Source organism: Caretta caretta, chromosome 3 (assembly GCF_965140235.1).
Source record: "Caretta caretta isolate rCarCar2 chromosome 3, rCarCar1.hap1, whole genome shotgun sequence".
Classification (NCBI taxonomy): Eukaryota; Metazoa; Chordata; order Testudines; family Cheloniidae; genus Caretta; species Caretta caretta.
In genome coordinates, this window is record NC_134208.1 from 81,055,838 (window position 1) to 81,081,483 (window position 25,646).

General features: G+C 42.8%; 1 protein-coding gene across 4 annotated transcripts in view; it reads left to right on the forward strand.

The window, feature by feature from the left end:
* The window catches only part of LIN28B (lin-28 RNA binding posttranscriptional regulator B), a 122,403-nt gene that overhangs the window by 43,364 nt on the left and 53,393 nt on the right, over positions 1 to 25,646 (forward strand). For all 4 annotated transcript variants that reach the window (XM_075126600.1, XM_048844914.2, XM_075126604.1 and 1 more), the window contains one exon: positions 10,983 to 11,167. In XM_075126600.1, coding sequence (XP_074982701.1) covers positions 10,983 to 11,167 — 185 coding nt within the window. The remainder of the gene's footprint in view (positions 1 to 10,982; positions 11,168 to 25,646) is intronic.

The window sequence follows — 25,646 nt, forward strand, 5'->3', positions numbered from 1 at the left end:
GAAGAATGTTTTCTCACTGAGTGAGAATGTGACAATAAAGCACTGAACAAATAATAAATAACTAAATCATTAGTTACTACATAGGGGCCATAATCTCCCCTTGATCTCTGTGCAACCCTCCAGCTCATATCAGTGGGCATTCTCTGGCCTGTGGATTCAATCCTCTGCAAAGGATTTGACACCACCGATGTACACAATAAATTATGTTGTCAGTTTTTGGAGGTAGGAGCCGTGAGTTCCAGAGTGTTTGTACCACACCTAGCACAATGGGGCCACTGGGCATACTGCATTACAGATAAGAAATAATGACTGCAGTAGCACAAAATACTTAATGATCTCTGAGGTAGCTTCCTGTTTACGAGGCAATAATTTTATCCTTGGCTAAATGAACTCTGAGACCAAAGGCTGAGGAGCTTAATAGCTCAGGGTATGATTACTACCAAGTTGGCAAGAAATATGATCAAGTTGTTGTTACACTGACTGAAATGCTCACTTACTTCCTTGCTGCCCTGCTAGGGCTGTTTTCAAAAAGTCTCTTCTTCCCTCTCATGGGTGGAGGGGGTTCCACAGGATGGAGCATGCAGCTTAAAGTTGTATTAACTTCAGAGAGCATTTCCCACAGGGTAGTGCAAATGTCTCTGGCCCCATTTCCCTCTCTACTCACAGATCCTTGACCTCTTAGGAGCTGTCTCCTGGGTCCATAGTAGGGGAACAGCTGATCTCCTTTCCCCCCCACCCCCCCAAATGGGCTTGATTTCTTTTTGCATTTTTATGTAGTTTATTGGAATGAAAGGGGATGATAAGACAGTGGGGGGGAGGAGAGGCTAAGCTTCACAGCTAAACAAATAAAACTTTTATTGAGAAGGAGAGCTAGTCTTTCCTGAGCAAGTGGATGTGTGTGCATTGGAGAAACTGAGAGGAACTGTACTGATGGAGCTGAGAAGTGGTGAAAAGCTGAGGTGGCTAGACTGGTTTCAGCACATGGAAGGAGATTTCTGAAAGGTGCACTAAAGCCAACTGCAGGGATCTGCGTTTAATGCATGTATTTATAAATAAGTGTACCACTGCGGGTCAGTGACTATACATTATTCCTGTGATCTCACTGACTGACATAATTTTATTTTAATACTTGAAATATGCAGCAAAGATAATAAATTGAGCCTCTTATAGCATTCCTGTGCTTCAGCACCTCCAATGGAAAATATTTGTCTATAGTATGATCCGCGTTTACAGGACTATACAAGTTAACATTATTAATTATTGAAAATCAGCTGTTCTCAGATTTATGACTGGGGAAGAGTAATCTGAGACAGCTCAGTGTATTATTGAAAACCCCACAAATTAAATGAGTAAATCATGGCCATATTGCAGTCCTCACCATCCTTAAATTCATGGAAAAGATCCCAAAGGGAGGAAAAGCTCAGTGAGATTCATATCACAGAATTTGCTCCAAATGTACCCTTTGTGAAAGAAGTAGGAGGCCCAGTCTCCACTCCTGCAGATCTCAGGGAATTTGCTAGAGGTCCTGGCCATATATACTGAAGCCCTGTGCCTTTCCATTAGCTCTGGGAGCCTGTGCAAACTTTCCCCTATTCCCTGATAATGGAGCTATGCTACAAGAACTACGTCTGTTGACATCTGATTCAGGTACATTACAAAATGGAAGATTTTACTGAATTAAATAGCAAGCATAGTACAGTCACTACAGAACTCCTTGTATTGTTTAATTTAAGATTCTGCACTGAGAACCACATGGGCATGCCCAATTGTGGTCCCAATATTTATTTTACTACACCCTCAATTTTCAATGTGCTTTGGAATTCAGGATCGAAAATGCATAATTTCATTACAGAAATTGCCAGGAGGAGTTGGGGAGAGCGGGGGGCGGAAGAGTTTCAACTTTTGGCAACTAAGTAGAGGACAAGTGGGGCTTTTGGTTCTTGGAAAGGTGGTGGAGATAGTTTGAGATAGTGGAATAATCACATTGGGCTGGATTCTCCAATCTGATCATTTGGCACAAAGTGGTCTTAAAACTTGAAGATGGCCAGCTGAGATTTCCCCTATGTAGAGAACTGCCTCTGCTGCAAGCCACAACCATTCTTCACCTCCTCCTCCAGTGTAAGTAGGTGGGGTGGGGTGGGGAGTGCGTATGAGGAACCAGAGCTTCACTACGCATGATCCTCCAAAGTGGGGTAAGGTCCTTGAGTGGTGTAAGTTAGAGCTGCTCCTGTGCAGCTTCAGCTTGTACCAGAGTTGGGCAGCTGATCATCAGGGAGCTACAACCTGCTTCCCCCAGCGTTCCTCTCCACTGCACTCAAGCAGTGCTCCAACAAGGTGGAGAATCCACCCCATTACGTGGATGCTTCTGCTAAAATAATCAGTAGTGAAATTTAATGTTTACGTTTAGGTCCTAATTCAGCAAACTATTTACATATATGCCTAACTTTAAGCAAAAATAGTCCTATTGAAGATACCCCATGCTTGGAATAGGACACATGCTGTTGGACTTTGCTGAATAAGGGCCTGATATAGTCATCGTTAGTTTTCAGAATTAACACACAATTGACGAGAGAGCAAGAGACAGAAAAATCATATCTCTAAGAGCTACTGTTTTAGGTTCCCTGCATACTCAGGAAGACACAATACATCAGTTCACACTTAGGTCATGTTCAGAAGGTTATGTCTGCAACTGTAAGGGCTAGAAAATTGTTTAAATAGTCTTCATAATTCTGTAGTAAGGGATACATTCAGTGCCAAATCCCATGACATCCTACAATACATGGGGTCCTAGTAATAGTGTGAACACAGCTCAAAGGCCCCAATCCTGCAAACACTTAAGCACATGCACAACTTTACTACCATGAATAATTCCATTGATTTCAGTGGGACTACTCTCTGTAGTAAAATGAAACGTGTGTTAGTATTTGCAGTGTTAGCACCTTAGTGTATTTCTTTTTCCTTCCGTTTCCTATTCATTTAGTTTACTTTGCTATCAGTACTAAGAAGATCGAGGACAAATTAACGGCTGATATAATTGAGTACAACTATTTTGACACTGGCGGTGGTAGGGCCATTTACTCATGTGGTAAACATGAGCCTTTGTTATCTAGTAGGCAGTAGAAACAGTTTAACAACCAATGATAATGATAATGAATAATAATAATACTAAAAATGTTACCTTAAACCTTTTTTTTTAAAGCCTTAATTTACAGTGCTTTCCTACATGATATTTCTAAAACTGTAGAGACTGTTATTTCTGTTGCTTCTATTTCTTTGTATTGAAATATTGAAGAAAGCATATCTTAGAGTAGGCAGACATACTATATATTCTATCTATAAGGTATAATAACTGCTGCTCTTATAAAATATTAACTATTGCTTTTTGTGCTTGTAATTTGAAAATACAAAATAAGAAAAAAAAATCTACTTCAGATACCATCTCAAACCAGATTAAAAACTACAGTACACTGGATACATAGACCTGATTTCATGTACTTCATGTTTAAACAGCTGTTCTAATCTGCAATAGATTGAAATTTGTGTGGAGCAGCCAGTCAAAGTCACGTGGCAGAGATGCCCTTTCCAAAAGGATGCTAGCTAGCTGTAGTCAGTGGGAGTTCTGTGCTAGATTCCGGGGGGTGGAGAGGGTGGAAGGAGTGTAAAATTCCAAGGTGTTCTCTTTGCTCTTGACATTATTGTCATATGAAGTGAGTTTAAGTGAGGGATTTAAAAAATAAAGTTGCCTCTTCAAAACAAATTTTTTCCACAAACCTTTCAACAACAGCCACAGGGGAGGGATAGCTCAGTAATTTGAGCATTGGCCTGCTAAACCCAGGGTTGTGAGCTCAATGCTTGAGGGGGCCATTTAGGGATCTGGGCCAAAAATTGGGGATTGGTCCTGCTTTCAGCAAGGGGTTGAACTAGATGACCTCCTGAGGTCCCTTCCAACCCTGATATTCTATGAACCAGTGTTGGAATCTTGCACCACCACTGACAATTATAGGGAATTCTTTCATTTTGGGCCTCGCTCAGGTAGGAGAGCTAATATAGATCTGTTACTACTCTATCCTCTAACACTGCATGACGCAATGGTCTAGACTAGAGCTCACACTATTACTAGCACTGGTGGAGTTGCACTGGTGCTAGATCAGTGGAGGGAGAATGCCTTAAAATTTCAGTGTAGACAAGCTTCAGAATTTGATCTGCTTTGTGCTTTGCCTGGATTATTAACAAATCAGGGCAGAGACTCTGACTTTTTCTTTGTAAAGTGCCAAGTGTACTCTGATAGCACTTTGCAAAAGGAAAAGGAGTACTTGTGGCACCTTAAAGACTAAGCACTTGATCGTTATGCTCAACAGTTTTTTAAAAAAAACATTAAAAATACAGAAAACTATAAACCATCTGAGCAAAATTGCCCCTCCACAGAATGGTTTTCAAAGAATTTTATGGCTGCGTCAGCAGGTGTTTAAGATGCTGACTAGAAACCCACAAAAGAAAGGAAATTCTGAATTAAGGCTCGTTATGGGGGCCTATTCTCTCCTCCATACGTACATGTTAATAGGAGTTATGCACGCATATCAAGAGGATAATAGACCCCCATAATGAGCCTTAACTCAGAACTTCCTTCCTTTTGTGGGTTTAAGTGAAAGTCTTAAGCACCCACAGGCAGTGCTGGGAAAGCATTCTTTTTAGGCACACTCCTATTTAGATGGTTTATGTTTGTTATATTTTTCTTCTCCGTTTTCATACTGAGGGACACTTTTCATGAAAATAGGATTGTTTTTAACTCTTCCTCCTGTTTGTTACTCACTTGAACTCGTAAGCTTTTTGCGACACACTACTGCTTGTGTTGGAGATGTGTGCGGCCTTACAGCATAGGCTGCAATACCAAGGAATAATAGCACATCCTAGAGGAACACTGTCAGGTTAAAAATCACACTCGAGTCTGAAATTGCTTTACCCACTGTGGCTACAAGTAACTCCCAAGGTTGTTTCTAATGGAAAGAGAGTAGAGAAACAGTGTCTATTTTTTCATTTGTTTACTTTGTGTGTAGTCAGTTTGTGTTTCCCCTTTTCTAAGGCCTGTTCCGGCAACTGGATATAAATGGGTCAGTCCTTCTTGGACCCATGTAGAGTCTCACTGAGGCCAATGGGTTGGGATGGTCCGTGTTCAGAGCTCTGTCATGTGATTGCAAGATATATATAAATTAATGGCAGAGTGGGCGTAATTGAGCTAGTCAGGAAACCCCTGACGTTTTTAAAAACAAAAGTGGGAATTTTAAAAAATTACCAATATTGATTCACATATTTCAACCAACTCTATAAAAACTGTTTAAGAGGGCAAGCATTTGATCTTTCCTATTTGTTTCCAGGCCACTTTCTTTCATTATGCTTCAAAATAGTGGTGCATCCTCAAAGAATCTTTTTATTTGGAGGCTGACAGTTTAATAAATATTTACACAGTAAATCAGAGGAGCGCCATGTCCCTCTGTAATACTGTGAAGCTGCAAAGATATATTGTAGCAGGGTGCAATGTGAAACCATTTGGGTTTTTCTCTCCATATAATAAGCAATGCATAGTGTAAAAGAAATCATACCGTGCTTAATAGTTGATTATCAAGGTTTGGTAGCTGTCTTTTAAATGTCTTTTAAATTGCATTTTAATGTTTTTTAAATGTCATAGGTGTCCATAGTAAATTTTGAGTGTTGTTTACAAATGAAAGCTTTGTTAAAGTAGAACAATACAAAAACATTTTAAGCCATCATTACTGCTCTAAATAAAAGAGGATTTAAAAGTTTAACCAAAATTAGTTAAAAAAATACCTAACAAGCAGAAACAAAATAGGTAACACTTTTTACCACATATCAGCTTCCAGCTGTTTGCTTTCCAAATTAAAAGTCCTGAAAAAAGGGTTTATAACCTAAACACTGGCACAGCTTTATTTACAACAGCATAAATTTTATATATATATATATATATATATAATAAAAAGTAGCCCATATCATTGCTGATGTCTCTGGGATACCATTGTCTCTGTCTTCTTGGTACTTACAGCTTGACCGATGCCCTTTGTGAGCAGCATACTTCTCTGATCCATGTTGACTATCCCATTTGGAACACTTGTCTTTATGGTTATGACAAGGACAAAATATTGTTGTTGTAGTACAACATGCTGTCTCCTAATGTTTTTCCATGTGGCTGCTGTAGCACCAATGAGGTACTGCTGTATCTGTGAATGAATTCAGGGCCAGGTAAAATGGGATTAGGATTATTTAATATTTTCATTATCATAGCACCAAGAAGCCCTAGTCATGGACCAGGACCCCATTGTGCTAGGCAGTCCCTGTCCCAAAGAGCTTACAATCAACGTATAAGACAAGAGACAACAGATGGATACAGACAGACGGGGGGAGCACAAGGAAACAATGTGACAGTATTGGTCAGCATAATAGGCAGTGGTCTCAGCACCACCAGCAGCCACTGTCCAGTTTTTTGTAGGCATCACAGCAAAGGAGAGTTTTAAGGAGGATGTTTACAGGAAGTTCCTCACAACTCTGAGGGACAGCATGAGAGAAAGCACAAAGGTGCTTGTTATATTTTAAAACAGTAAGGACAAAGGCACAGTACTCCACTTAGGAAGGAATAATCAGTTGCACATATACAAAATGGGAAAAGACTGCCTTGGAATGAGTACTGCAGAAAGGAATCTGGGGGTCATAATGGATCACAAGCTAAATATGAGTCAACAGCTAAGTTCCCTCTAAGCTGCGCAGCCACCCAGCAGTCTATCAAGGGCCACACACTTCAGTTGCCCCTCCTCCACCCCGCCACACTGCTCCTGCGCTCTGTCTTGGAGCCTCTGGCCAGCTGCTCCTGGGAGCCTCCTGCTTCCTGTGCAGAGTGTGGGGAGGAGGGCGGGGAGCTGGGGATGCTGATGTCAGAGTGTCCCCCTCCCTTATACCCCATCTCCGTGGGGGTGGGGAGACACGACAGGGCTCAGGAGTGGGGTGTGGGATGGAGCTTGCTGGCAGCTGCTGCTGTGTCTGAACAAGTAGGCTTCAGACTGGTGAGTGCCAATCTACTTAAAGGGGCAGCATACTTAATGGGGAAGCGCATCTCTCTCTCTCTCACACACACACACACACACACACACACACACACACACACTGTGTGTCTCTGTCTCACACACACTCTGTCTTTCACACTGACCTCCCAACACATACTTGTATTATTATTGTTGTTGTTGTTGTTACTTCTTGGTACAATACTCCCTGCAATGCACATATATTCTCTGTAATTTTATTCTTTCAAAGTGCTGTTATTTCAGTTTTTTGACTGGTCTATGCATTTCATAATTTTTATTTCTCTCTTACACTCAAATTTAATTCTTTGAGTAGTGAGTTCTAAAATGCCTAACATGTCCTGGCTGGAGTAATTATCCCTATGGTAACTTTTAAAAAATATATATTATATCTAGTTTTTTTGTTTCTATGGGTGGTGCACATCTGTACATTACCTCGATATTGGTGCACATAACAAAATTCGTTTCACACATGGATGGAAAAAATTAGAGGGAACATTGGCAGTGTAATACTGTTGCAAAGAAAGTAAACATCTTTTTGGGATGTATTAGCAGGAGTGTTGTAAGCAAGACATGAGAAGTAATTCTTCTGCTCTACTCCTCGTTGATTAGGCCTCAACAGGAGAATTGTGTCTAGTTCTGGGCACCACATTTCAGGAGCAATGTGGATAAATTGGAGAAAGTCCAGAGAAGAGCAACAAAAATGATTAAAGGTCTAGAAAACATGACCTATGAGGGAAGACTGAAAAAATTGGGTTTGTTTAGTCTGGAGAAGAGAACACTGAGAAGGGACGTAACAGTTTTCATGTACCTAAAAGGTTATTACAAGGAGGAAGGAGAAAAATTGTTCTCCTTAACCTCTGAGAATAGGACAAGAAGCAATGGGCTTAAATTGCAACAAGGGAAGTTTAGATTGGACAGTAGGAAAAACTTCCTACCTGTCAGGATGAGTAAGCACTGGAATAAATTGCCTAGGGAGGTTGTAGAATCTCCATCATTGTAGATTTTTAAGAGCAGGTTGGACAAACACCTGTCAGGGATGGTCTAAATAATCCTTAGTTCTGCCATGCGTGCAGGGGACTGGGGACTGGATGACCTCTCGGGGTTCCTTCCAGTCCTGTGATTCTATGAAGTGGGCAGTGAAGGCCTATATCATGGGCCAGTTGGAGGCAGGAGTCCATTTCAATCAGTGGCTGAATGTGTCCTCCCCTGCTCATACTGTGAATTTATAATGATGCCTGGAAATCACACACATGTGGCATGAGTCCCTCTAATTCTATCCAGATATTTTAAAGCGGAGTGCTTCTTCCTAGATCTTTTTTGCAGATCACACAAGCTAATATAATAAATACTGCATTCCAATTATATTTTTCGATAATCTTAGATCACTTTGGATCGTCCTTATCAGCACCTTTACCTTCATTCCCAGCAACTGCCAAAAGCATAAAGTGGAGTACTGATAGCTGCAAACTCCTCCCTTTCTTGTCTTTTCCTTTTAAACGGTGGGCACTAAGGCCATCTACACTGCAGCTGGGAGTGAGCCTCCCAGTGTGGGTTAACAGACTTGCAAGAGCTTTGCTCAAGCTAGCATGCCAAAACTAGCAGACAGGCTGTTATGGCTAGCCCCAGACTCAGAGCCAGGGGTCAGGCGGGCTTGGACTTGAGTTGCTAGCCTGAGCTGCCACTTGTGCTACATCATCTGTGCTGCTATTGTTAGCGCCCTAGCTCCAGCTGAGTTACCCCATCTACCTACCTACTCTGGGACACTCGCTCCCAGCTGCACTGCAGACATCACCCCTCTGACCTGAAGAGGCCTGTGTTTGCTCCACGCTTCACACGTGTTCATCTTGGTGCAACAACTACTTCTACCCGAGCTGCAGGATTGGTCATGCCCGAGCCCTCCTCATCCTAACCAGTGGATCCATGAATCTTCTGTGCTTGTAGCTCCTGAAAAACCTGCAATTCCTTCCCTAAAGGCAGCCAGATCCCTTTGTCAGCCTGAACTGATATTGTGACTCATAGTGCATTGGAATCCAATAGTACATTTCCCGTACCACCACGAATGACCACTGATCAGTAGACTGTGGGAGCCCAGTAGATAGGAGTTCTTTTACTGTGTGCATGCCTGTGTGTGTACTCACTTAGTTTCTTCCAAATGAATATTTCAAACAGGTTTACAATCATTAATTTAATCTCTCGGTACCTTGTGAGATAGGTAAGTATTTGATAGTGTCTACTTTACAGATAGAGAAACTGTGGCATGGAAAAATTAAGTGATTTCATTTGCCCAAGCCCACACAGGAAGTCTGCAGAGATAGGAACAGGAGCCAAATCTTCCTGTCTCAGTATGGCTTCCATGCCTTAACCACAAGACCAGGCTTCCTCATTGTACTTCCCACAGAAGATATTACAAAGGGGATGCCAGGCTCAGCTGACACAAATGGGGGTCCTAGCAGGCTAGTATAGACTCACTGTCCCCACAATTTCCCTTGTGATGTTGGACTATTTGCTGCCTATGTGTGGTCAAGAGCATCCCTTGATGTTCTCCAGCTCTACCCTATATGTGGTTGAATGGAGAAATGTTGACCATTGACAGCTTTAGTGTCCAGCTACCTTCCAGACCACTACAGTGCATCCTACCTCCACAGTTAAGATTGCTTCCCTTTGTTGACTCTATGGTTTAGCCAAGAGAGTACTGGCTGGGTAGCTTGTATGAGTCAATCCAGATGTGTTGTCTATTCTGAAGTATTCACAAGCCAATAACAACAACAAAAAAGTGTTCCCCTCTTTGTTCCCCTTCCCTTTAGTTTTTATAAGAAACATAAAAGCCCAGTTTAAGTATTGGGTATTGCCAGTGATTCTGTAATACTCACTTTATAATCCCACTAATCTTGTCTGTGTTAAATATAACATTTTGAATAAACATTTAATAAGACCAGAGTCTATTATTGTCTTCCTTTTTACATTCTATTCTGTTTCACTTAACTTGCTAACCATTTCGTCCAAGTTTTTTATTCAGCAGATTTATCCTTGGATATAGATTTAGTATTATACAGCATTCAGAGGATTTGAGGTGAGGAGTGAAATCCTGGCCCCATTCAAGTCAATTGCAAAACTCCCATTGACTTAATTGGGGCAGGATTTCACACTAGAAGTATATACCAAAAGATTATCAGTGTTGCTGTTTTGTTTCTCTGACCCTGGTGATGATGATTTGCTTTTCTTGGATTAAAGAATAAATCCATACCCAGATCATACCAACAAGATAGGTTTTACCGGCAATGAATGCTAACTTAGCAGTTCACCTGGAGTAACTGAGTTACCTTTTGCAATTCATTTTGTTGGTAGCTCCTTTTTCATTCTTTTTGCTCATTATTCTTTACTTCTGCTAGTTTGAAAATTGATCTTTCCTTTCCCCCCTTTTCTTTTATAGGTTGCATTTTGATTATCAACTAGAACTCAATATCTAGGTTCACTTAGAGAGGGAGCATTTGCTCTCTTTTCTTCCTATTTTTTAAAAAAAACCTATTTGCTTTGTCTTCTCTGTTTCTATTAAAATGCCTTAAACTGCAGAAAGTTTCTACAGAGCACTGTATGAGCATACAGCACTTTTAGATTTGTACAGCCCAAAAGCCCATATCAATTCAGCAGAGAATAAGGACATTATTATTTCAATTTTGTTCATATCCAAAAAGAGAATCTCATTATTTCTTAAGCTTGAAGAATGTTTTCACCATGACCATAAGTATAGACTCTTTAGTGGATCTTATTAAGGGAACCCCAATTCAACCTGTGTCTTGTAGGATAAACATAACAGGAAAGTTAAGGTTGTCCTGTTATTATAATTGTCAACTTTGTTTTTAAGGCAATAGTAACCAAGAATATTTTTCCTATTTACAGAGCAAGCTTTACATGGAAGGATTTAGAAGCCTAAAAGAAGGAGAACCAGTGGAATTTACTTTTAAGAAATCTTCCAAAGGCCTTGAATCAATACGGGTAACAGGCCCTGGTGGGAGCCCCTGTTTAGGAAGTGAGAGACGACCCAAAGGGAAGACAGTACAGAAAAGAAAACCAAAGGGAGATAGGTAATTACTTTACTTTGTTACTCTCCTCCCCTCCATCCCACCTTCTTTGCGAGTTTTTCTGAATGTTGTATTTTCAGTACTCATTCATATGTGACAGGAAACCCTTTTGTGCAAGTTTGGTTTGTACAAGTTGCCTACTACTTTGATTAGATATCCTGATCTGTATATGTAGAAATACATTTTGCTCATTTGATCGCTTTCATTTTTAAAATCCTTGCATACTGAGTTGGGGAGAGCTTGCAAAGGAATGTTAAGGTTATATTGAAAATATTGTGATTAGACTAAAAAGAGAGGTCACACTGAAGACAGGTGAAGCGATGTAACGCTCAGTTGAGATAAGAGCATGCAGAAATGAATGCATGCATGCATTTGTTACATGGATATCTTTAGTACTGTACATCTGAAGAAGAAGACATTTTGTGCAATTTAGGTTGAAAAGCTAATGTTAACTTGGTTTATAAATTGGTTAGTTATATTTTCACTTAATGAACAAAGTTCTGGGTGCTTCCAAATGCCTTAATTTTTGATGGTCTGCAGAACAGCTCATGGTTTTTTAAAGTAATTTTACAGATTATGGGCCAAATCCCAGAGCTGCACTCATTCACATCAGCTCAGGATCTCACCCTTTATCTATCCACTCCCAGTTCAACTCTACATCTAATGGTCTAAAGAAGTTTCATGATGCTTTTGACTATGCCGCTATAAAGACTGTACTTTAGTCCAGGGGGTATTTTCCACTCAAAAGCTGCTGTATGATGTGAATTTCAATGGCACCTAAGTCTCCATATGTCATAAATATAAAGGGAAGGGTAAACACCTTTAAATCCCTCCTGGCCAGAGGAAATACCCTTTCACCTGTAAAGGGTTAAGAAGCTAGGATAATCTCGCTGGCACCTGACCAAAATGACCAATGAGGAGACAAGATATTTTCAAAGCTGTGGGGGTGGGGGGGGGGGGGAGAAACAAAGGTTCTCTCTGTCTGTGTGATGCTTTTGCTGGGACCAGAGCAGGAATGCAGGTCAGAACTCCTGTAAAAAGTCAGTAAGCAATCTAGTTAGATATGCGTTAGATTCTGTTTTGTTTAAATGGCTGATAAAATAAGCTGTGCTGAATGGAATGTATATTCCTGTTTTTGTGTCTTTTTGTAACTTAAGGTTTTGCCTAGAGGGATTCTCTAAGTTTTGAATCTGATTACCCTGTAAGGTATTTACCATCCTGATTTTACAGAGGTGATTCTTTTACTTCAATTAAAACTCTTCTTTTAAGACCCTGATTGCTTTTTCATTGTTCTTAAGATCCAAGGGTTTGGGTCTGTGTTCACCTATGCAAATTGGTGAGGATTTTTATCAAGCCTTCCCCAAGAAAGAGGGTGTAGGGTTTGGGAGGATTTTGGGGGGAAAGACGTTTCCAAGCGGGCTCTTTCCCTGTTATATATTTGTTAGACGCTTGGTGGTGGCAGCAATAAAGTGTAAGGGCAAAAGGTAAAATAGTTTGTACCTTGGGGAAGTTTTAACCTAAGCTGGTAAAAATAAGCTTAGGGGGTTTTCATGCAGGTCCCCACTTCTGTACCCTAGAGTTCAGAGTGGGGAAGGAACCCTGACACCATACTTTCCGCAGCTTTGCCCAGCATGATAGCCATGGCAATGTGGATCAAGAAAAGGACACCTTGTGAAGCACTGATCATGCTTAGTGCCTCCCCGAATGTCCAGACTTGAGTATTCCAACAGCCAGCCTTTACCCTGAGGTATTCAACCAAGGAAGAAAACTTACAGGGATAGCATGGCTCACAGATGATGTGAGTTCTGGAACAAAGTACAGTTTTGCAAAGAAAAGGGTACCAAAGCATCCCCCCAGGAGGAGGAAAGATCTCCCTTACCCATCCTCTATCTCTTCAGCCTACTGTGGTAGTGTCTCAAAGCCAAAATCAAGATGAGGATGCTGCTCTGCTATGTGCTGTACATACATGTAGCGAGAGACACTGCCTGCCTCAAAAGAGCTTAACATCTAAATGCACAAGACACACGAAGGCTGGGAGAAAGGAAATATTACATCCCCATTTTACAGGTCAGAAACTGGGGCAGAGATACAAAATCAATGACTTGCCCATGGTAACACAAAAAGTGTGTGGCAGAGTTGGGAATTGAGCCCCAATGTCCTGAGTACCAGTGCAGCGCCTTAGCCACAAGACTGCACTGCCTCTTTGTGCTTAGTGTCTACTTGAAGTTGATTATTTTTGAGAAGGTTGAAGACAAAACCTTTAAACTGATTGTGAATTAGGGAGGGTGAAAAAAATAAACACTTTTCTGTTCTTAGAATTCTAACTACTCTAAAATGTCTGAAGTTTAAAATTTGGAACTAGGCATCAGTAATGAGAAGGGTCTGTCAATAATTCCAGCTCTTAGCTGTAACCAAAATTTAAAAAGAGAGCAAAATACTTAGTACACTCCTAATGAAATCCAGGAATCTCAGCGCAGTCACCTCTGGGTGGGAGCAGGAGGAGAGCACTGTCTTTATTAAATATAAAAGACTGCCCCTTAAACAAGTTTAATGCAAGTTTAATTCTTGGTGGTATGGTTAAATAACAAAATACTAATCTCATCAACTGTCATTTGGGACTGCTTTTTATCTGAGGCCTGGTCTACACCTACAAATTAGATCGAACTAACTACATAGCTCAGAGGTGTGAAAAATTTTGCACCCTGTGCATCATAGTTAGGTTCACCTAATACCCACTGTAGACACAGCTAGGTCAACAGAAGAATTCTTCCAAACTACCACCTCTTGGAGAGGTGGATTAACTACACTGACTGAAACCCCCTTTTTGTCAATGTAGGAAGTATCTGCATGAAAGTGCTACACTGGCACAGTTGCAGTGTTAGACATACCCCGAGTCAGAGATCAGTTTAAAAAGTCTCTGGAGATTTAATATTGGAATCTGAGGAACAATCTGCAGCTGAGGATCCTACGGTGATGGTCACTAACAGCCCACAGTCTGGTCAGTCAGCTGAGGTAAAATTGAGGTATCTGGTGTGAGGTACGCAAAGGTGAGGGTAGAATGGTATTGCTGACGGGACTTGTGTCAAACTGCTGCTTGTGCAAGGTCATATAACTAGCTGCACTGGGCAGGTAATTAAAAAAAAATGTTCCATGATACAGGGTCTGGTAATTTCAAATTCCACCCCGTGAATAAATCATTCTCAAGGGGGTTAATTTAATGTTTTATTTGTTAGGAAAGCTGTCTCAAATTTAGAGGGATTTGGGGGGAATAGGGGTGGCAGATGGAGGGGCAGAGAGAGATGAGCAAGGATAGAGATGTTGGAATGAGAACTTGAAAGGGAGGGCATGTGATGGGGCAGGAGGAGCAGATGGAACCACATTTGGAAAGTTGATGGGTGGAAGTCTGGTAGAGAAAGGAACATAGGGTGGTCATTTGATCAATGGAGGAAAGAACTGGCAGAGAGAGCTTAAAGAAGGCACCCAGTGGTTGGGCCATGTGGGTGACATGGGAGGGAACAAACATCGAGAAACGTCTTGGAGAAAAGGATGGGAGACCTGTATCCTTTTGTTGTGACAATGCACAGTCAACCTGTGGAACTCGTTGCCAGGATGTTGTGAAAGCCAAAAATATAACTGGATTCGAAAGAGAATGAGATAAGTTCATGGAGGATAGGTCCATCAATAGCTATTAGCTAGCCTGGTCAGGGACACAACCCCATGCTCTGAATATCCCTAAGCCTCTCACTGCCAGAAGCTGGGACTGGACGACAGGGGATGGATCACTCGATAATTGCTCTGTTCTGTTCATTCCCTCTGGGGCACCTGGCATTAGCCATTGTTGGAAGACAGGATACTGGACTAGATGAACCATTGGTCTGACCCAGTATGGCCATTCTTATGTTCTTATGACATGGTACCAGCACCTCACTGACAAGAGGTTAATGTTTCCTACAGCCCTATAAGGTTGATAGCATTTACAGTTCTGCCATTTTGCAGAAAAGGAAAGACAGAGAAGTTTAGTAACATAGTTATTGCAGGCTCCATGTCGTTTGCTCAATCCACTTGAACACACTGTCTCTCAAAAGAAACTCATAAATCTGTATCCTAAAAATAAAAAATTTGATCTTTTCTTTTCCCTAGGTCTCTTTTCCATGCTTGCTTTTAGATTTTGTGCATTTTTTCCTACCCTCTTATTTCTACTAATCTCTCTTTCCCCATTCTTTCTTTTCCTGTCCATTTCTCGCCAACTTTTCAATAGCCTTTTCTTTGTTTCCAGTCATCACCTTCTGTCTGAGGCCCCTCTCCAGTTGGGAAAGTCTCCTAAGACTTTCATATTGCCATTTTTTCCCTCTCAACGTCTAACTCCCAAAAGGCAACTATGACATATTATGGCAACTGTCCTTTCAGCCAGAAAGAATTGGGTGCAACTCTCTCCAGGGTTCTTTAATAGTGTTCCTTCTGAATGATTATTCACACTCTGTACAAAATGCTGTACAAGGAAACAATTATCAGGATGGTAGGCCAGAAGGATTGTTTAACTGTGATGTGAGCTCTATTGGTTCCTGACTGCACCGAGTCTCTGCTGACCATCCCATAATAAAGGACTCAACTAATAATGAGAGTTGTGCATTATAGGCAGAATTGGTAGCAATGCCTCCAGTTAAGGTTGCCTAACACTTTCCATTAATCCATTATTTTCAGTTCCTTATAACTTTGCTACACTTTAACCGTTTGAAATTAACTTTCAGAGGGGTAGCCGTGTTAGTCTGGATCTGTAAAAGCGGCATAGAGTCCTGTGGCACCTTATAGACTAAAAGACGTATTGGAGCATAAGGCTTTCGTGGGTCAAAACCCACTTCGTCAGATGCACGTAGTGGAAATTTCCAGAGGCAGGTATAAATATGCAAACAAGAATCAGGCTAGGGTTAAAGAGGTTAGTTCAATCAGGGAGGATGAGGCCCTCTTCTAGCAGTTGAGGTGTGAACACCTAGGGAGCAGAGGGGCATTGCTGACACATGATGGTGTATATTACATTGATGGATGTGCAGGTGAATGAACTGGTGATGGCGTGGCTGATCTGGTTAGGTCCTGTGATGGTATCGCTGGTGTAGATATATGGGCAGAGTTGGCATCGAGATTTGTTGCATGGATTGGTTCCTGGGTTAGAGTTACTATGGTCAGAGTTACTATGGTGCGGTGTCCACTAATGTAATATATGCCATCACACAATAGCAGATTTAAAAGTAGCCATCCTACAGCAAAAAAACTTCAGGACCAGACTTCAAAGAGAAATTTTGCAACAGAAAACTTCAAAAACAGACTCCAACGAGAAACTGCTGAGCTTGAATTAATATGCAAACTAGATACCATTAACTTGGGTTTGAACAGAGACTGGGAGTGGCTGGGTCATTACACATATTGAATCTATTTCTTTAAATTAAGTATCCTCACACCTTCTTGTCAACTGTCTAAACGGGCCATCTTAATTATCACTACAAAAGTTTTTTTTTCTCCTGCTGATAATAGCTCATCTTAACTAATTAGCCTCTCACAGTTTGTATGGTAACTTCCAACTTATCTGTAGATGTGTGTGTGTGTGTATATATATATATATATATATATATATATATATATAAAAATCTTACTATATGTTCCATTGTATGCATCTGATGAAGTGAGCTGTAGCCCACGAAAGCTTATGCTCTAATAAATTTGTTAGTCTCTAAGGTGCCACAAGTACTCCTGTTCTTTTTTCAAAGAGAAACTGCTGAGCTTCAGTTCATTTACAAATTTGACACCATCGGTTTAGGATTAAACAAAGACTGTGAATGGCTCGCCAACTACAAAAGCAGTTTCTCCTCCATTGGTGTTCACACCTCAACTGCTAGAAGAGGGCCTCATCCTCCCTGATTGAACTAACCTCGTTATCCCTAGCCTGATTCTTGGTTGCATATTTATACCTGCCTCCGGAAATTTGAGAGGTTGCATAAAATCACTTCGTTCAGAGCTGGGCTCACAACCCTGTAGCTCATAGGGAAGATTCAAATCTCATCCACTTAGCCATACTGCCTTTCAGCAACCCCCTGTGTCCAAGCCCAGATGGTAAGCTTGGATCTCAGCCTGGAGCCGCAGTGTCCATACTGCTAATTTTAGTGCGCTACCTGGAGCTGAACTAGCATGAGTCTGTCAGCCTGAGCTGGGATGCATGCTCCTGGCTGCAGCATAGACATGCCCTCTGCTCCAACAGGGTGCTTTCAGCCAATAGACTTCCTGCTGAATGCTTCCACCAGTAGGGGGACTGGGTGCTCAAGGCCCCCTGCAGTAGCAGAGGGCACAGCGAAGTTCTCAGCTCCAGCAACAGCAACATAAGACACATTTTCCATTCTCTATCTCATTACTCAGGAAAAAAGTTGGCAGCCTGCCACAATACCAGCTGACTGTGAACATTCTAAAGAGCCATAGTCACATCACTGCTCAAGTGGTGGCAGCAGATTCTGCACTGGGAACTGCCAGATGTGGTAGCTGTGGGAGAGGGGAGAAGAACCAGGCTAGACTGAGCTCCCCACATAATTCCCCACAGACCCAGCATGTGGACCCAGTAGTCTATCCCCCCTGTTACATGGGGCAGGGTAGGAGACTCCCACGTCCTGTGGGGAGGAAGAGGGTGATGCCAAGCTGGGTTTCACCCCTCAACCCAGCACATGGCACCAGCAGCTCCCCTCTGGGATAACAGCCCGTCTCCTGCTGCCAGCTAATGTACGAAGCTCTGTAGGTCAAATGGTAGAAGGTCTATACTACAGTGCTGAAGGTTCAGCATTGAAATATTGTTACAATTATACATAATAGAATTGGTGTTTTACTTTTTTCCCTTCTAAAAAAAAAAAAAAAGCTAGCGTATTGCATACAAAAAACCCCTAAATTAACAGAACATTTTGGCTGCAAAGTCAAGCACTCGTAGCTAGGAAATGCCAGATATAACGTTTCCTGTGCAACCTTAATTCAGCCCTTTGTGCACGTGCATTGTGATACATTCTTTCCCATACTATTTTTCAACAAGATCCCTGCCTCATTCAGTGCATTGGATGGATGCGTAAGAGAACAGAGTTAAGGCTGCAAAGGCAACTGTAAATCTGGCATTTCTAACTTTTGAGGGCTTTGCAACCTAAATAACTTGCTTTTAATATCTTTTTTTTAATGTAATATATAGACACATTTTTAACTGCCAGCCCAGCAAACTCACTTGAATATGGTCTAAAAGTCAAGTGGGATTCTTTCTAGCTGATATACCATCACAGTATTTTCCACTGTATGCATCCGATGAAGCAGGTTTTAGCCCACAAAAGCTTATGCTCAAATAAATGTGTTAGTCTCTAAGGTGCCACAAGGACTCCTCGTTCTTTTTGCTGATACAGACTAACACGGCTACCACTCCGAATACTGTTTTCAGTATCATTGCACATATAAAGAGGAGGGCAGCACTTGGCCCTTATCCAGCAAAGCACTTAAACCATACTTAACTTTAAGCATGTGTGCTGGCTCACTGACTTCAATGAGATGGCTCACATGCTTCAATGTAAACTTTAGTGCTTTGCTGAATCAGGGCCTTAAAACTCAATGGCAAGCCCTGAAGTTTACCTGGTTTGTTATTCAGTGCTTATCCAAAAAAATTCCTGTTGATATATATGAAAGGTGGGATAAAGACAGAATGGGACCTGCTAGTTATCAGTTCTGTTGATGATGTATGCATAAAAAGTATCAGACCTCAAATTTCTCATGGCTACATTATAATGAGCAATCCAAACTTTTCTCTAAAGTAGATACAATACCACATACACACAAGCAACACATCTGTTCAGTACGAATGTATCGTTTTTACACAGCATTATGTAGAGTAGAAAAATCAGAAGCAGAATCTTTGTACAGCAGATGTGTCTCTTAGCTACATAAGTTGTTTTCAGAACATTGCCTTTTTTTTTTTTTTTTTTAGTAATAAGTATCTTCTACTCAGTTCTTCTGTGTATTCTGACTAGTTTAGGATCCTAGTGTGATTTGCTTGAGCATACGACAATATTTTCAAACTGTCCAGTCAGATTTTTTTATACTTTTACAATACTTCAACCATTTTATATTTTTACTTTGTATTGTCTGTGTTTATGATTATCAGCACTATTTGGGGTTTCTTTTTGACTTTATATCCAGACTCGTCATTTTATTTATTTATTTTGTACTTTCCTTTCCTTTTCTCCATATGGAAGTCTGTTTTCTGTCTGTCACTTTTGTGCAGAGAAGTTGAGGCGGTTTTTTAGAAGGGCTACGTCAACTTGAAAAACTCCTGAAAATGTTATTACAATTTTTTTATTATTTGTATTTCAGTAGCACCTATGAGCTCCAGTTGTGGACCAGGGCCCCATTGTGCTAGGCACTGAAGAAATACATAACAAAAAATGGTCTTTGCGCCAAAGAGCTTACCATCTAAGTCATAGGCACTGACTTCCCCTCTGCCCGGTGGGTGCTCGACACCCCCATCCCTGCCCCCATTCCACCCTCTTCCCCCTAGTCCCCACCCCTGCCACGCTTCTTCTTCGCCACCTCCTTTGGGCATGCCGTGTCCCTGCTCCTCCCCTTCCCTCCTGGAAAGTCCTAAGTGCCGCCAAACAGCTGTTAGGCGGCGGGGGGGGGGAGGAGCGGGGATGCGGCATGCTGGGGGGGAGAAGGAGGCAAGGACGAGGGAGCTTGGCTGCCAGTGGGTGCAGAGCACCCACTAATTTTTCCCTGTGGGTGCTCCAGTCACGGAGCACCCACAGAGTTGGTGCCTATGATCTAAGTATAAGAAAGAGACAGCAGATGGATACAGAGAGGGTGAGCACAAAGAAACAATGAGACAATATTGGTCGGCATGGTAGTTAGGGGTCTCAGCACACCATTTGTACCTAGTGTTCTTACCAGGAAAGCTTAGGAGCACTATAACTTACAAGTGATTTAAAAAGAAAAAGTGTTTTCCTGAATATTTTAATGTGTTTGATTTGTGCATTTGACAGCACTGTGCGTAGTCAGCTCAGCTCAGAGGTGGGCAAACTGCAGCCCGTGGGCCACATCCATCCCACAGGACCATCCTGCCGCCCTTGAGTTCCCGGCCAGGGAGGCTAGCCCCCAGCCCTTCCCTCGCTGTCCCCCCTCCCCCACAGCCTCAGCTTGCCATGCCACCAGTGCTCTGGGCGGTGGGGCTGCAAGCTCCTGCCAGGCAGCATGGCTGCGAGAGCCACCAGCCTGTCCCGGTGCTCTAGATTGTGCGGTGGCGGGGCTGGCTCTGGCAGGGCAGCACAGGTGCCACACCTGGTGTTCTGAGCGTCATGGTAAGGGGGCAGGGAGCCGGGGGAGGGGGTTGGATAAAGGGCAGGGGGTCCCGGAAGGCAGTCAGGGAACAGGGGGCCTGACAGGGGGTGGGGGGGTGGATAGGCGTCGGGACAGTCAGGGGACAGGGAGTAGGGGGGATTGGATAGGGGGTGGAGTCTCGGGGGGCAGTGTAGGGTGGGAGGTTTCAGGGGGGCGGTCAGGGGACAAGGAATGGGGGACTTGGATGGGTTGGGAGTTCTGAGGGAGGCAGTAAGGCAGCGGGAAGTGGGAGGGGGCGGATAGGGGGCCGGGGCCAGGCTGTTTGGGGAGGCACAGCCTTCCCTACCTGGCCCTCCATACAGTTTCGGAACCCCTATCTGGCCCTTAGGCCAAAAAGTTTGCCCACCCCTGGCTTAGCTGTTTTGATGAATGTGCACACCCTTCCCGAGGCTCTGCAAGATGGGGATTTTACCAGGAACAGCAGCAAAACAGCTGAAACTGAGGGGTAGCCGGCAGGAGTTTGCAGAGGGAGAATGGTGATGGAGGAAAGGTGGACCTCAGCATGTTTGACATTGGTGCTCTTGTGCCCACCCAGAAGACTCCAAGTAGCATCACTAGGGCCTCAAATCAAGAAAGCATTTAAGCTTGCCTTGGAGACCATCCCTGTTCAGGACCACACATCAGAACATGCTTTGTTTTAAACATATGCTTAAGTTTTGTTGGCTTCAGTGGGACTTAAGCATGTGGTTGCAGGTTTGGCCTGAATAGGGATACTTTCTTAAATCAGGAATTGGGGAGAGGAAAAAGCCTTATATTTTGTAAAGAATTGTTTGGTTTATTTTTAAATTCAGGATATCCGCTTGAAAGGGAGCTCTGTTGGAACATTTTTTTAAGCAGTCCATTAAAAAATGATGTTGACAGTATCCATTTAATGAAAAACAAAACAAAAAGAGAGCATTTTGATTTCAAGCTGTCTCCCATACCAGTGACACACTCACGTGCTTGTCATTTCATGTCAGTTGTAAACTGACAGCTCTCTCTGCATACACGTACTACCAGGCCTAGTACTTACTCCCAGCTGTTCTAAAAGAAAGCACTATAAATGGAGTGAAACAGATAATATACTGTTTCTTATATTCCTGAGGTAATGTTTCCTAATCTCTTTGAGGAATTGGATAAAGTGAAAGGATTTAAGAGTGAGAGTGTGTTGGCATTTATGCACGGTCCAGCAGAACCAATGCAGGGCCTCAGTAGAGGTATTATTTAATTTAATAAATATTTTAGTAAATAATTTGAAAACATTATTCATGTTCCTAAAAATAACAGTAAATAAGAGTGCATTTAAATGGCAAAATACTTTGTTAATGCAGATCTAAGGTTTCCCAGTGACAGATAACTAATATCCTTCCAGAACATCCCATGCAGCAAAATTCAGACTTCAGAAAACTAGAAAACAGAGGGTATAAAAACAATTAAACACCTGAGACTGGCCCAGGTCAGCTGACTCAGGCTCGCAGGGCTCGGGCTGTGGTGTTCTAAAACTGCAGTGTTAGATGTTCAGGCTTGAGCTTAGGCTCTGGGACCCTCCCCCTTGGCAAGGGCCAGCCAGAGGTGTTTAATTGCTGTGTAGACATACCCACAGAGTTAAGATTAACACTCACACAACCTTAACTCTGCCCCTATGGAGCTAGCAGTAGCTTCTGGGAATTATCCACATGTACTGCAGCTGCATTCAGTGTATGAGCTGTACAAAATGGTTTGACTGGTGGAGACAGGAGGTGGGGCAGAGGTGTGTTTGTGAGCTGAGGAGATGGGGATTAGTTTGAGGAGGCTCACAGAGCTGTAATTGTGATATGAGGAGATCAGGGTTTGGCCCCACACCCCCACATTTGCAAGTAAAGAAAGGACGTGTACCTTGAGGAGCTAGTCTGCATCATTTTATTGCAAAATTGTGTCGGTTGTCTCAGTAGTAAGGCACTGGGGGTGTGCATCTTGCCTCAGGAATTGTCAGAAGTGAACTGGGAAATGGGAGCAGCCTGTGGGTTTAATGATGGTTAAGGGGAAATATAGGTTTAGATGGTATCCTGTGAATAAGTATGAAGGGCTTGTTAAATTTCACAAGTGTGGTATTCTGCCAGGACGGTAGGCTCAGTGTTTGAGTGTAGGGCAAGTTCTTTTCCTTTACAGTGAAAAGGCAGCATGCAAGTATGGGTGTTTTGAGTTATCGTGCAAAGAGGGCAGAGTTAAGGTTACATGGGCATTTACCTTAACTCTGTATTTCCTGGTTTTCTGAAGTTTGAATTTTGCTGAATTCTGTATTCTGGAAGGGCATCAGCTGGCAACGGGAAACCTTAACTCTGCATCTCCTGCTGACATAGCGCTGTCCACACCGGCTCTTCTGTCAGTGTAACTTATGTTGGTCAGGGGTGTGTTTTTTTCACACCCCGATGGACAAAAGTTTTACAGACGAAAGTCCTAGGTTAGACATAGCTACTGTGTACTCTAGGTAGGTGTGGCACACAGCTCTACACATCAGCTGCAGCTGAGGAGGCTCAGAAGGTGTGAAGTGGCTCCTACATCTCAGGGTGATGGTCTCACCAGAATGGGAAGACCTCATGGAGATGAATACAGCCTGAAACAATAAACAACTTCATTCACATCAATGGGTGTTCTCATTCTCTCTCCACAGTGCTGAAAAGCCTGTGGTATGCAACAAGCGTGCCTGCTCTCAACTCCTTACCCAGAATCAGCAGCATGTTCTTCGTCCATGCTCTCGGCATGCCTGTTCTGAGCTGCACATCCAGTGGGGTGGGACTTTCCCAGATCCTGTGCACGTGGCAGGGGAGGGTTGAAAGGGAGGCTCAGACCCCCAAAAAGGACAAGTTCTCCCAGTTCTCATGTAGGTGGGCCAGTGGCCCCCAGATTGTGACACACACAGGGGAGGGGAATGTGAGGCTGACAGGTGCTTCTGCCCTTATTTCCCCCCAGTCCTCCTGTCACTCACTCACATGTATCCTTTCCTAGTGTCCCACCCCTTCTCCTACCCACCAACTTTATTTATCCCCCAAGACTCCCTTGCTATACCCCAAACTCCTCTGCCCCTATTTCCACCTCCTCTTCCACCCCCAATCACCTTCCCTTCCCAGTGAGTATTTGCATTAATAGTGTATTTTCTTTCACAAATAGTTTCACTATCTTCTAAATATTCTTGCAGCATTCAAATTACATTGCCCCAAAATAAAAAAAAGCTCTTGTGATGAAGGTAGATTACCTCCTTTTTTGTTTCCAACTTCAGTCCTGGGATGGCTTTGAACTCAAAGTTCCTGTTTGGGCTCAGATTCAATGGCCAGCACAGTCCTTCAGAATCACACAGGTGCTGTGGATCTTTGGTACCTTTCAGCACTCCTGGGCTCTCTCTCTCTCTCTCTGCGCAGGCACAGTATAATCCATGAGGGATGAGAGCCGTGGCAATGCTTGCCAGAACACCCGCCTGGAGAAGCAAACTCTTATTCTTATAACATAATTTGATTTGCCCCAAAGAGCTTGTGGATGTCATGCACTCTATTGGGGTAACGCTTGAGCATCTGAGACCTTGCTGCAATGGTCTGAGCACTGGTTTGATCTCTGTCTGTACACAATTTTTTAAAAAGCTGTTTTTTTCTGGGGGCTGTACTTTGGGCTCCTTGGCCAAATGGCCCTAAATTTGGGGCACTGACAGTACTGACATGCACCCCCATGAGGCACGGCAAATTTCAAGGCAATCCAAATAACCATATGGATTTTAGAATAGTCAAGCTTCAAACAGAAAGCTGGTCTTCACCTTAACTGTAGCAGAGCTGGGGTGGCGAGGTGGCAAGCTCTGGCCATGGGACTTTGGGCTCCAGTCCCAGCCTCCAGCAGCAGGGCTTCAGGCTGTAGCTCCCCGCTGCCTACCCTGGCCCCATATCCAGGGATTAATTTGTCCCCCGGCTTGCTAGAGTTAAGTAAGTCTGCTGTGAAAAGTGACACTTGTATGTTTGTAAATATCACTTTTCACAACGGTCTTACTAGCTGGCAATAAATAAATTACAATGATTTGGACATGTATATGTGCATATTTATTTGTTTTTCCTGAAGCTAATTAAGTATTTTAGGAAAAAGCGTGAAAGTGGCCACCAGCAAGAGTTGGTGGTCACACTCTGAGGCCACCAAAAAATTTGCCCTGAGAACCCATTCTAAATACATAGGAAGAGACAGCCTCTGCCTCAAATAGCTCCAATCTAGGGTGCATCTACACTAGGAAATTTTGTAGATTTTTCTCAGGACATGGAGCTGGCAACAGCATAAACTCTAGTGTAGACATGATTTAAGGGGTTTCACCATCTAATCATCAATTGCAGCAGGGCTGAAAATGGCAAGCAGTTTTCCTAGTGTAGATGAAGAAGGCAATACACAGACGAATAGAATCATAGAAATGTAGAGCTGGAAGGGACCTCAAGAGGTCAACTTGTCCATCCCCTCTGCGCTGAGGCAGGACCAACTATACCTAGACCATCCCTGATAGGTGTTTGTACAACCTGTTTTTAAAAATTCCCAGTGACTGGGATTCCATAACCTCCCTTGGAAGCCTATTCCAGGGTTTAACTACCCTTAGAGTCCCAAATAAGAGCTGCTGTGTCTCTGTGAGCCCAGTTCTTATCACAACCTCCTGTCACATCTCTGTCCCCCTCGTGGGTTATTGGCAGAATTGGAATCTTTAGATCCATAGCATAGTTCTCTGTCACTTGTGCTAACAGACTAATGTTAGCAGTAGAAAGTTATTTTCTATGTGGACCTACCACTTGAGGAGGATGAGACACACATTTGATCAGTTGGTTTCACAGCTATTTGCTAAGCAATAAAAGAATATTAAGACTCTTGGGTTCAGAATTCCAGGTTCTGCAAGGAAGTGTGCTCCTCCTGCACCCCCAGCCCTTCTTGCTCCTGCAGCTCTCTGTCACATCTCTGCCCACCGGGCTGCTGCAAAGTCATACTGAGTTCAGGTGTTTTACCTGCCAGAGCCTCCCATTGTTGAGTATCAAGTGTTCAGATGTTGGGTGTTCCTGTTCTCTTTCCAGATGCTCCATTGATATGGGTTGGTTCCAGCCAGTCCTTAAATGACCCATTCATA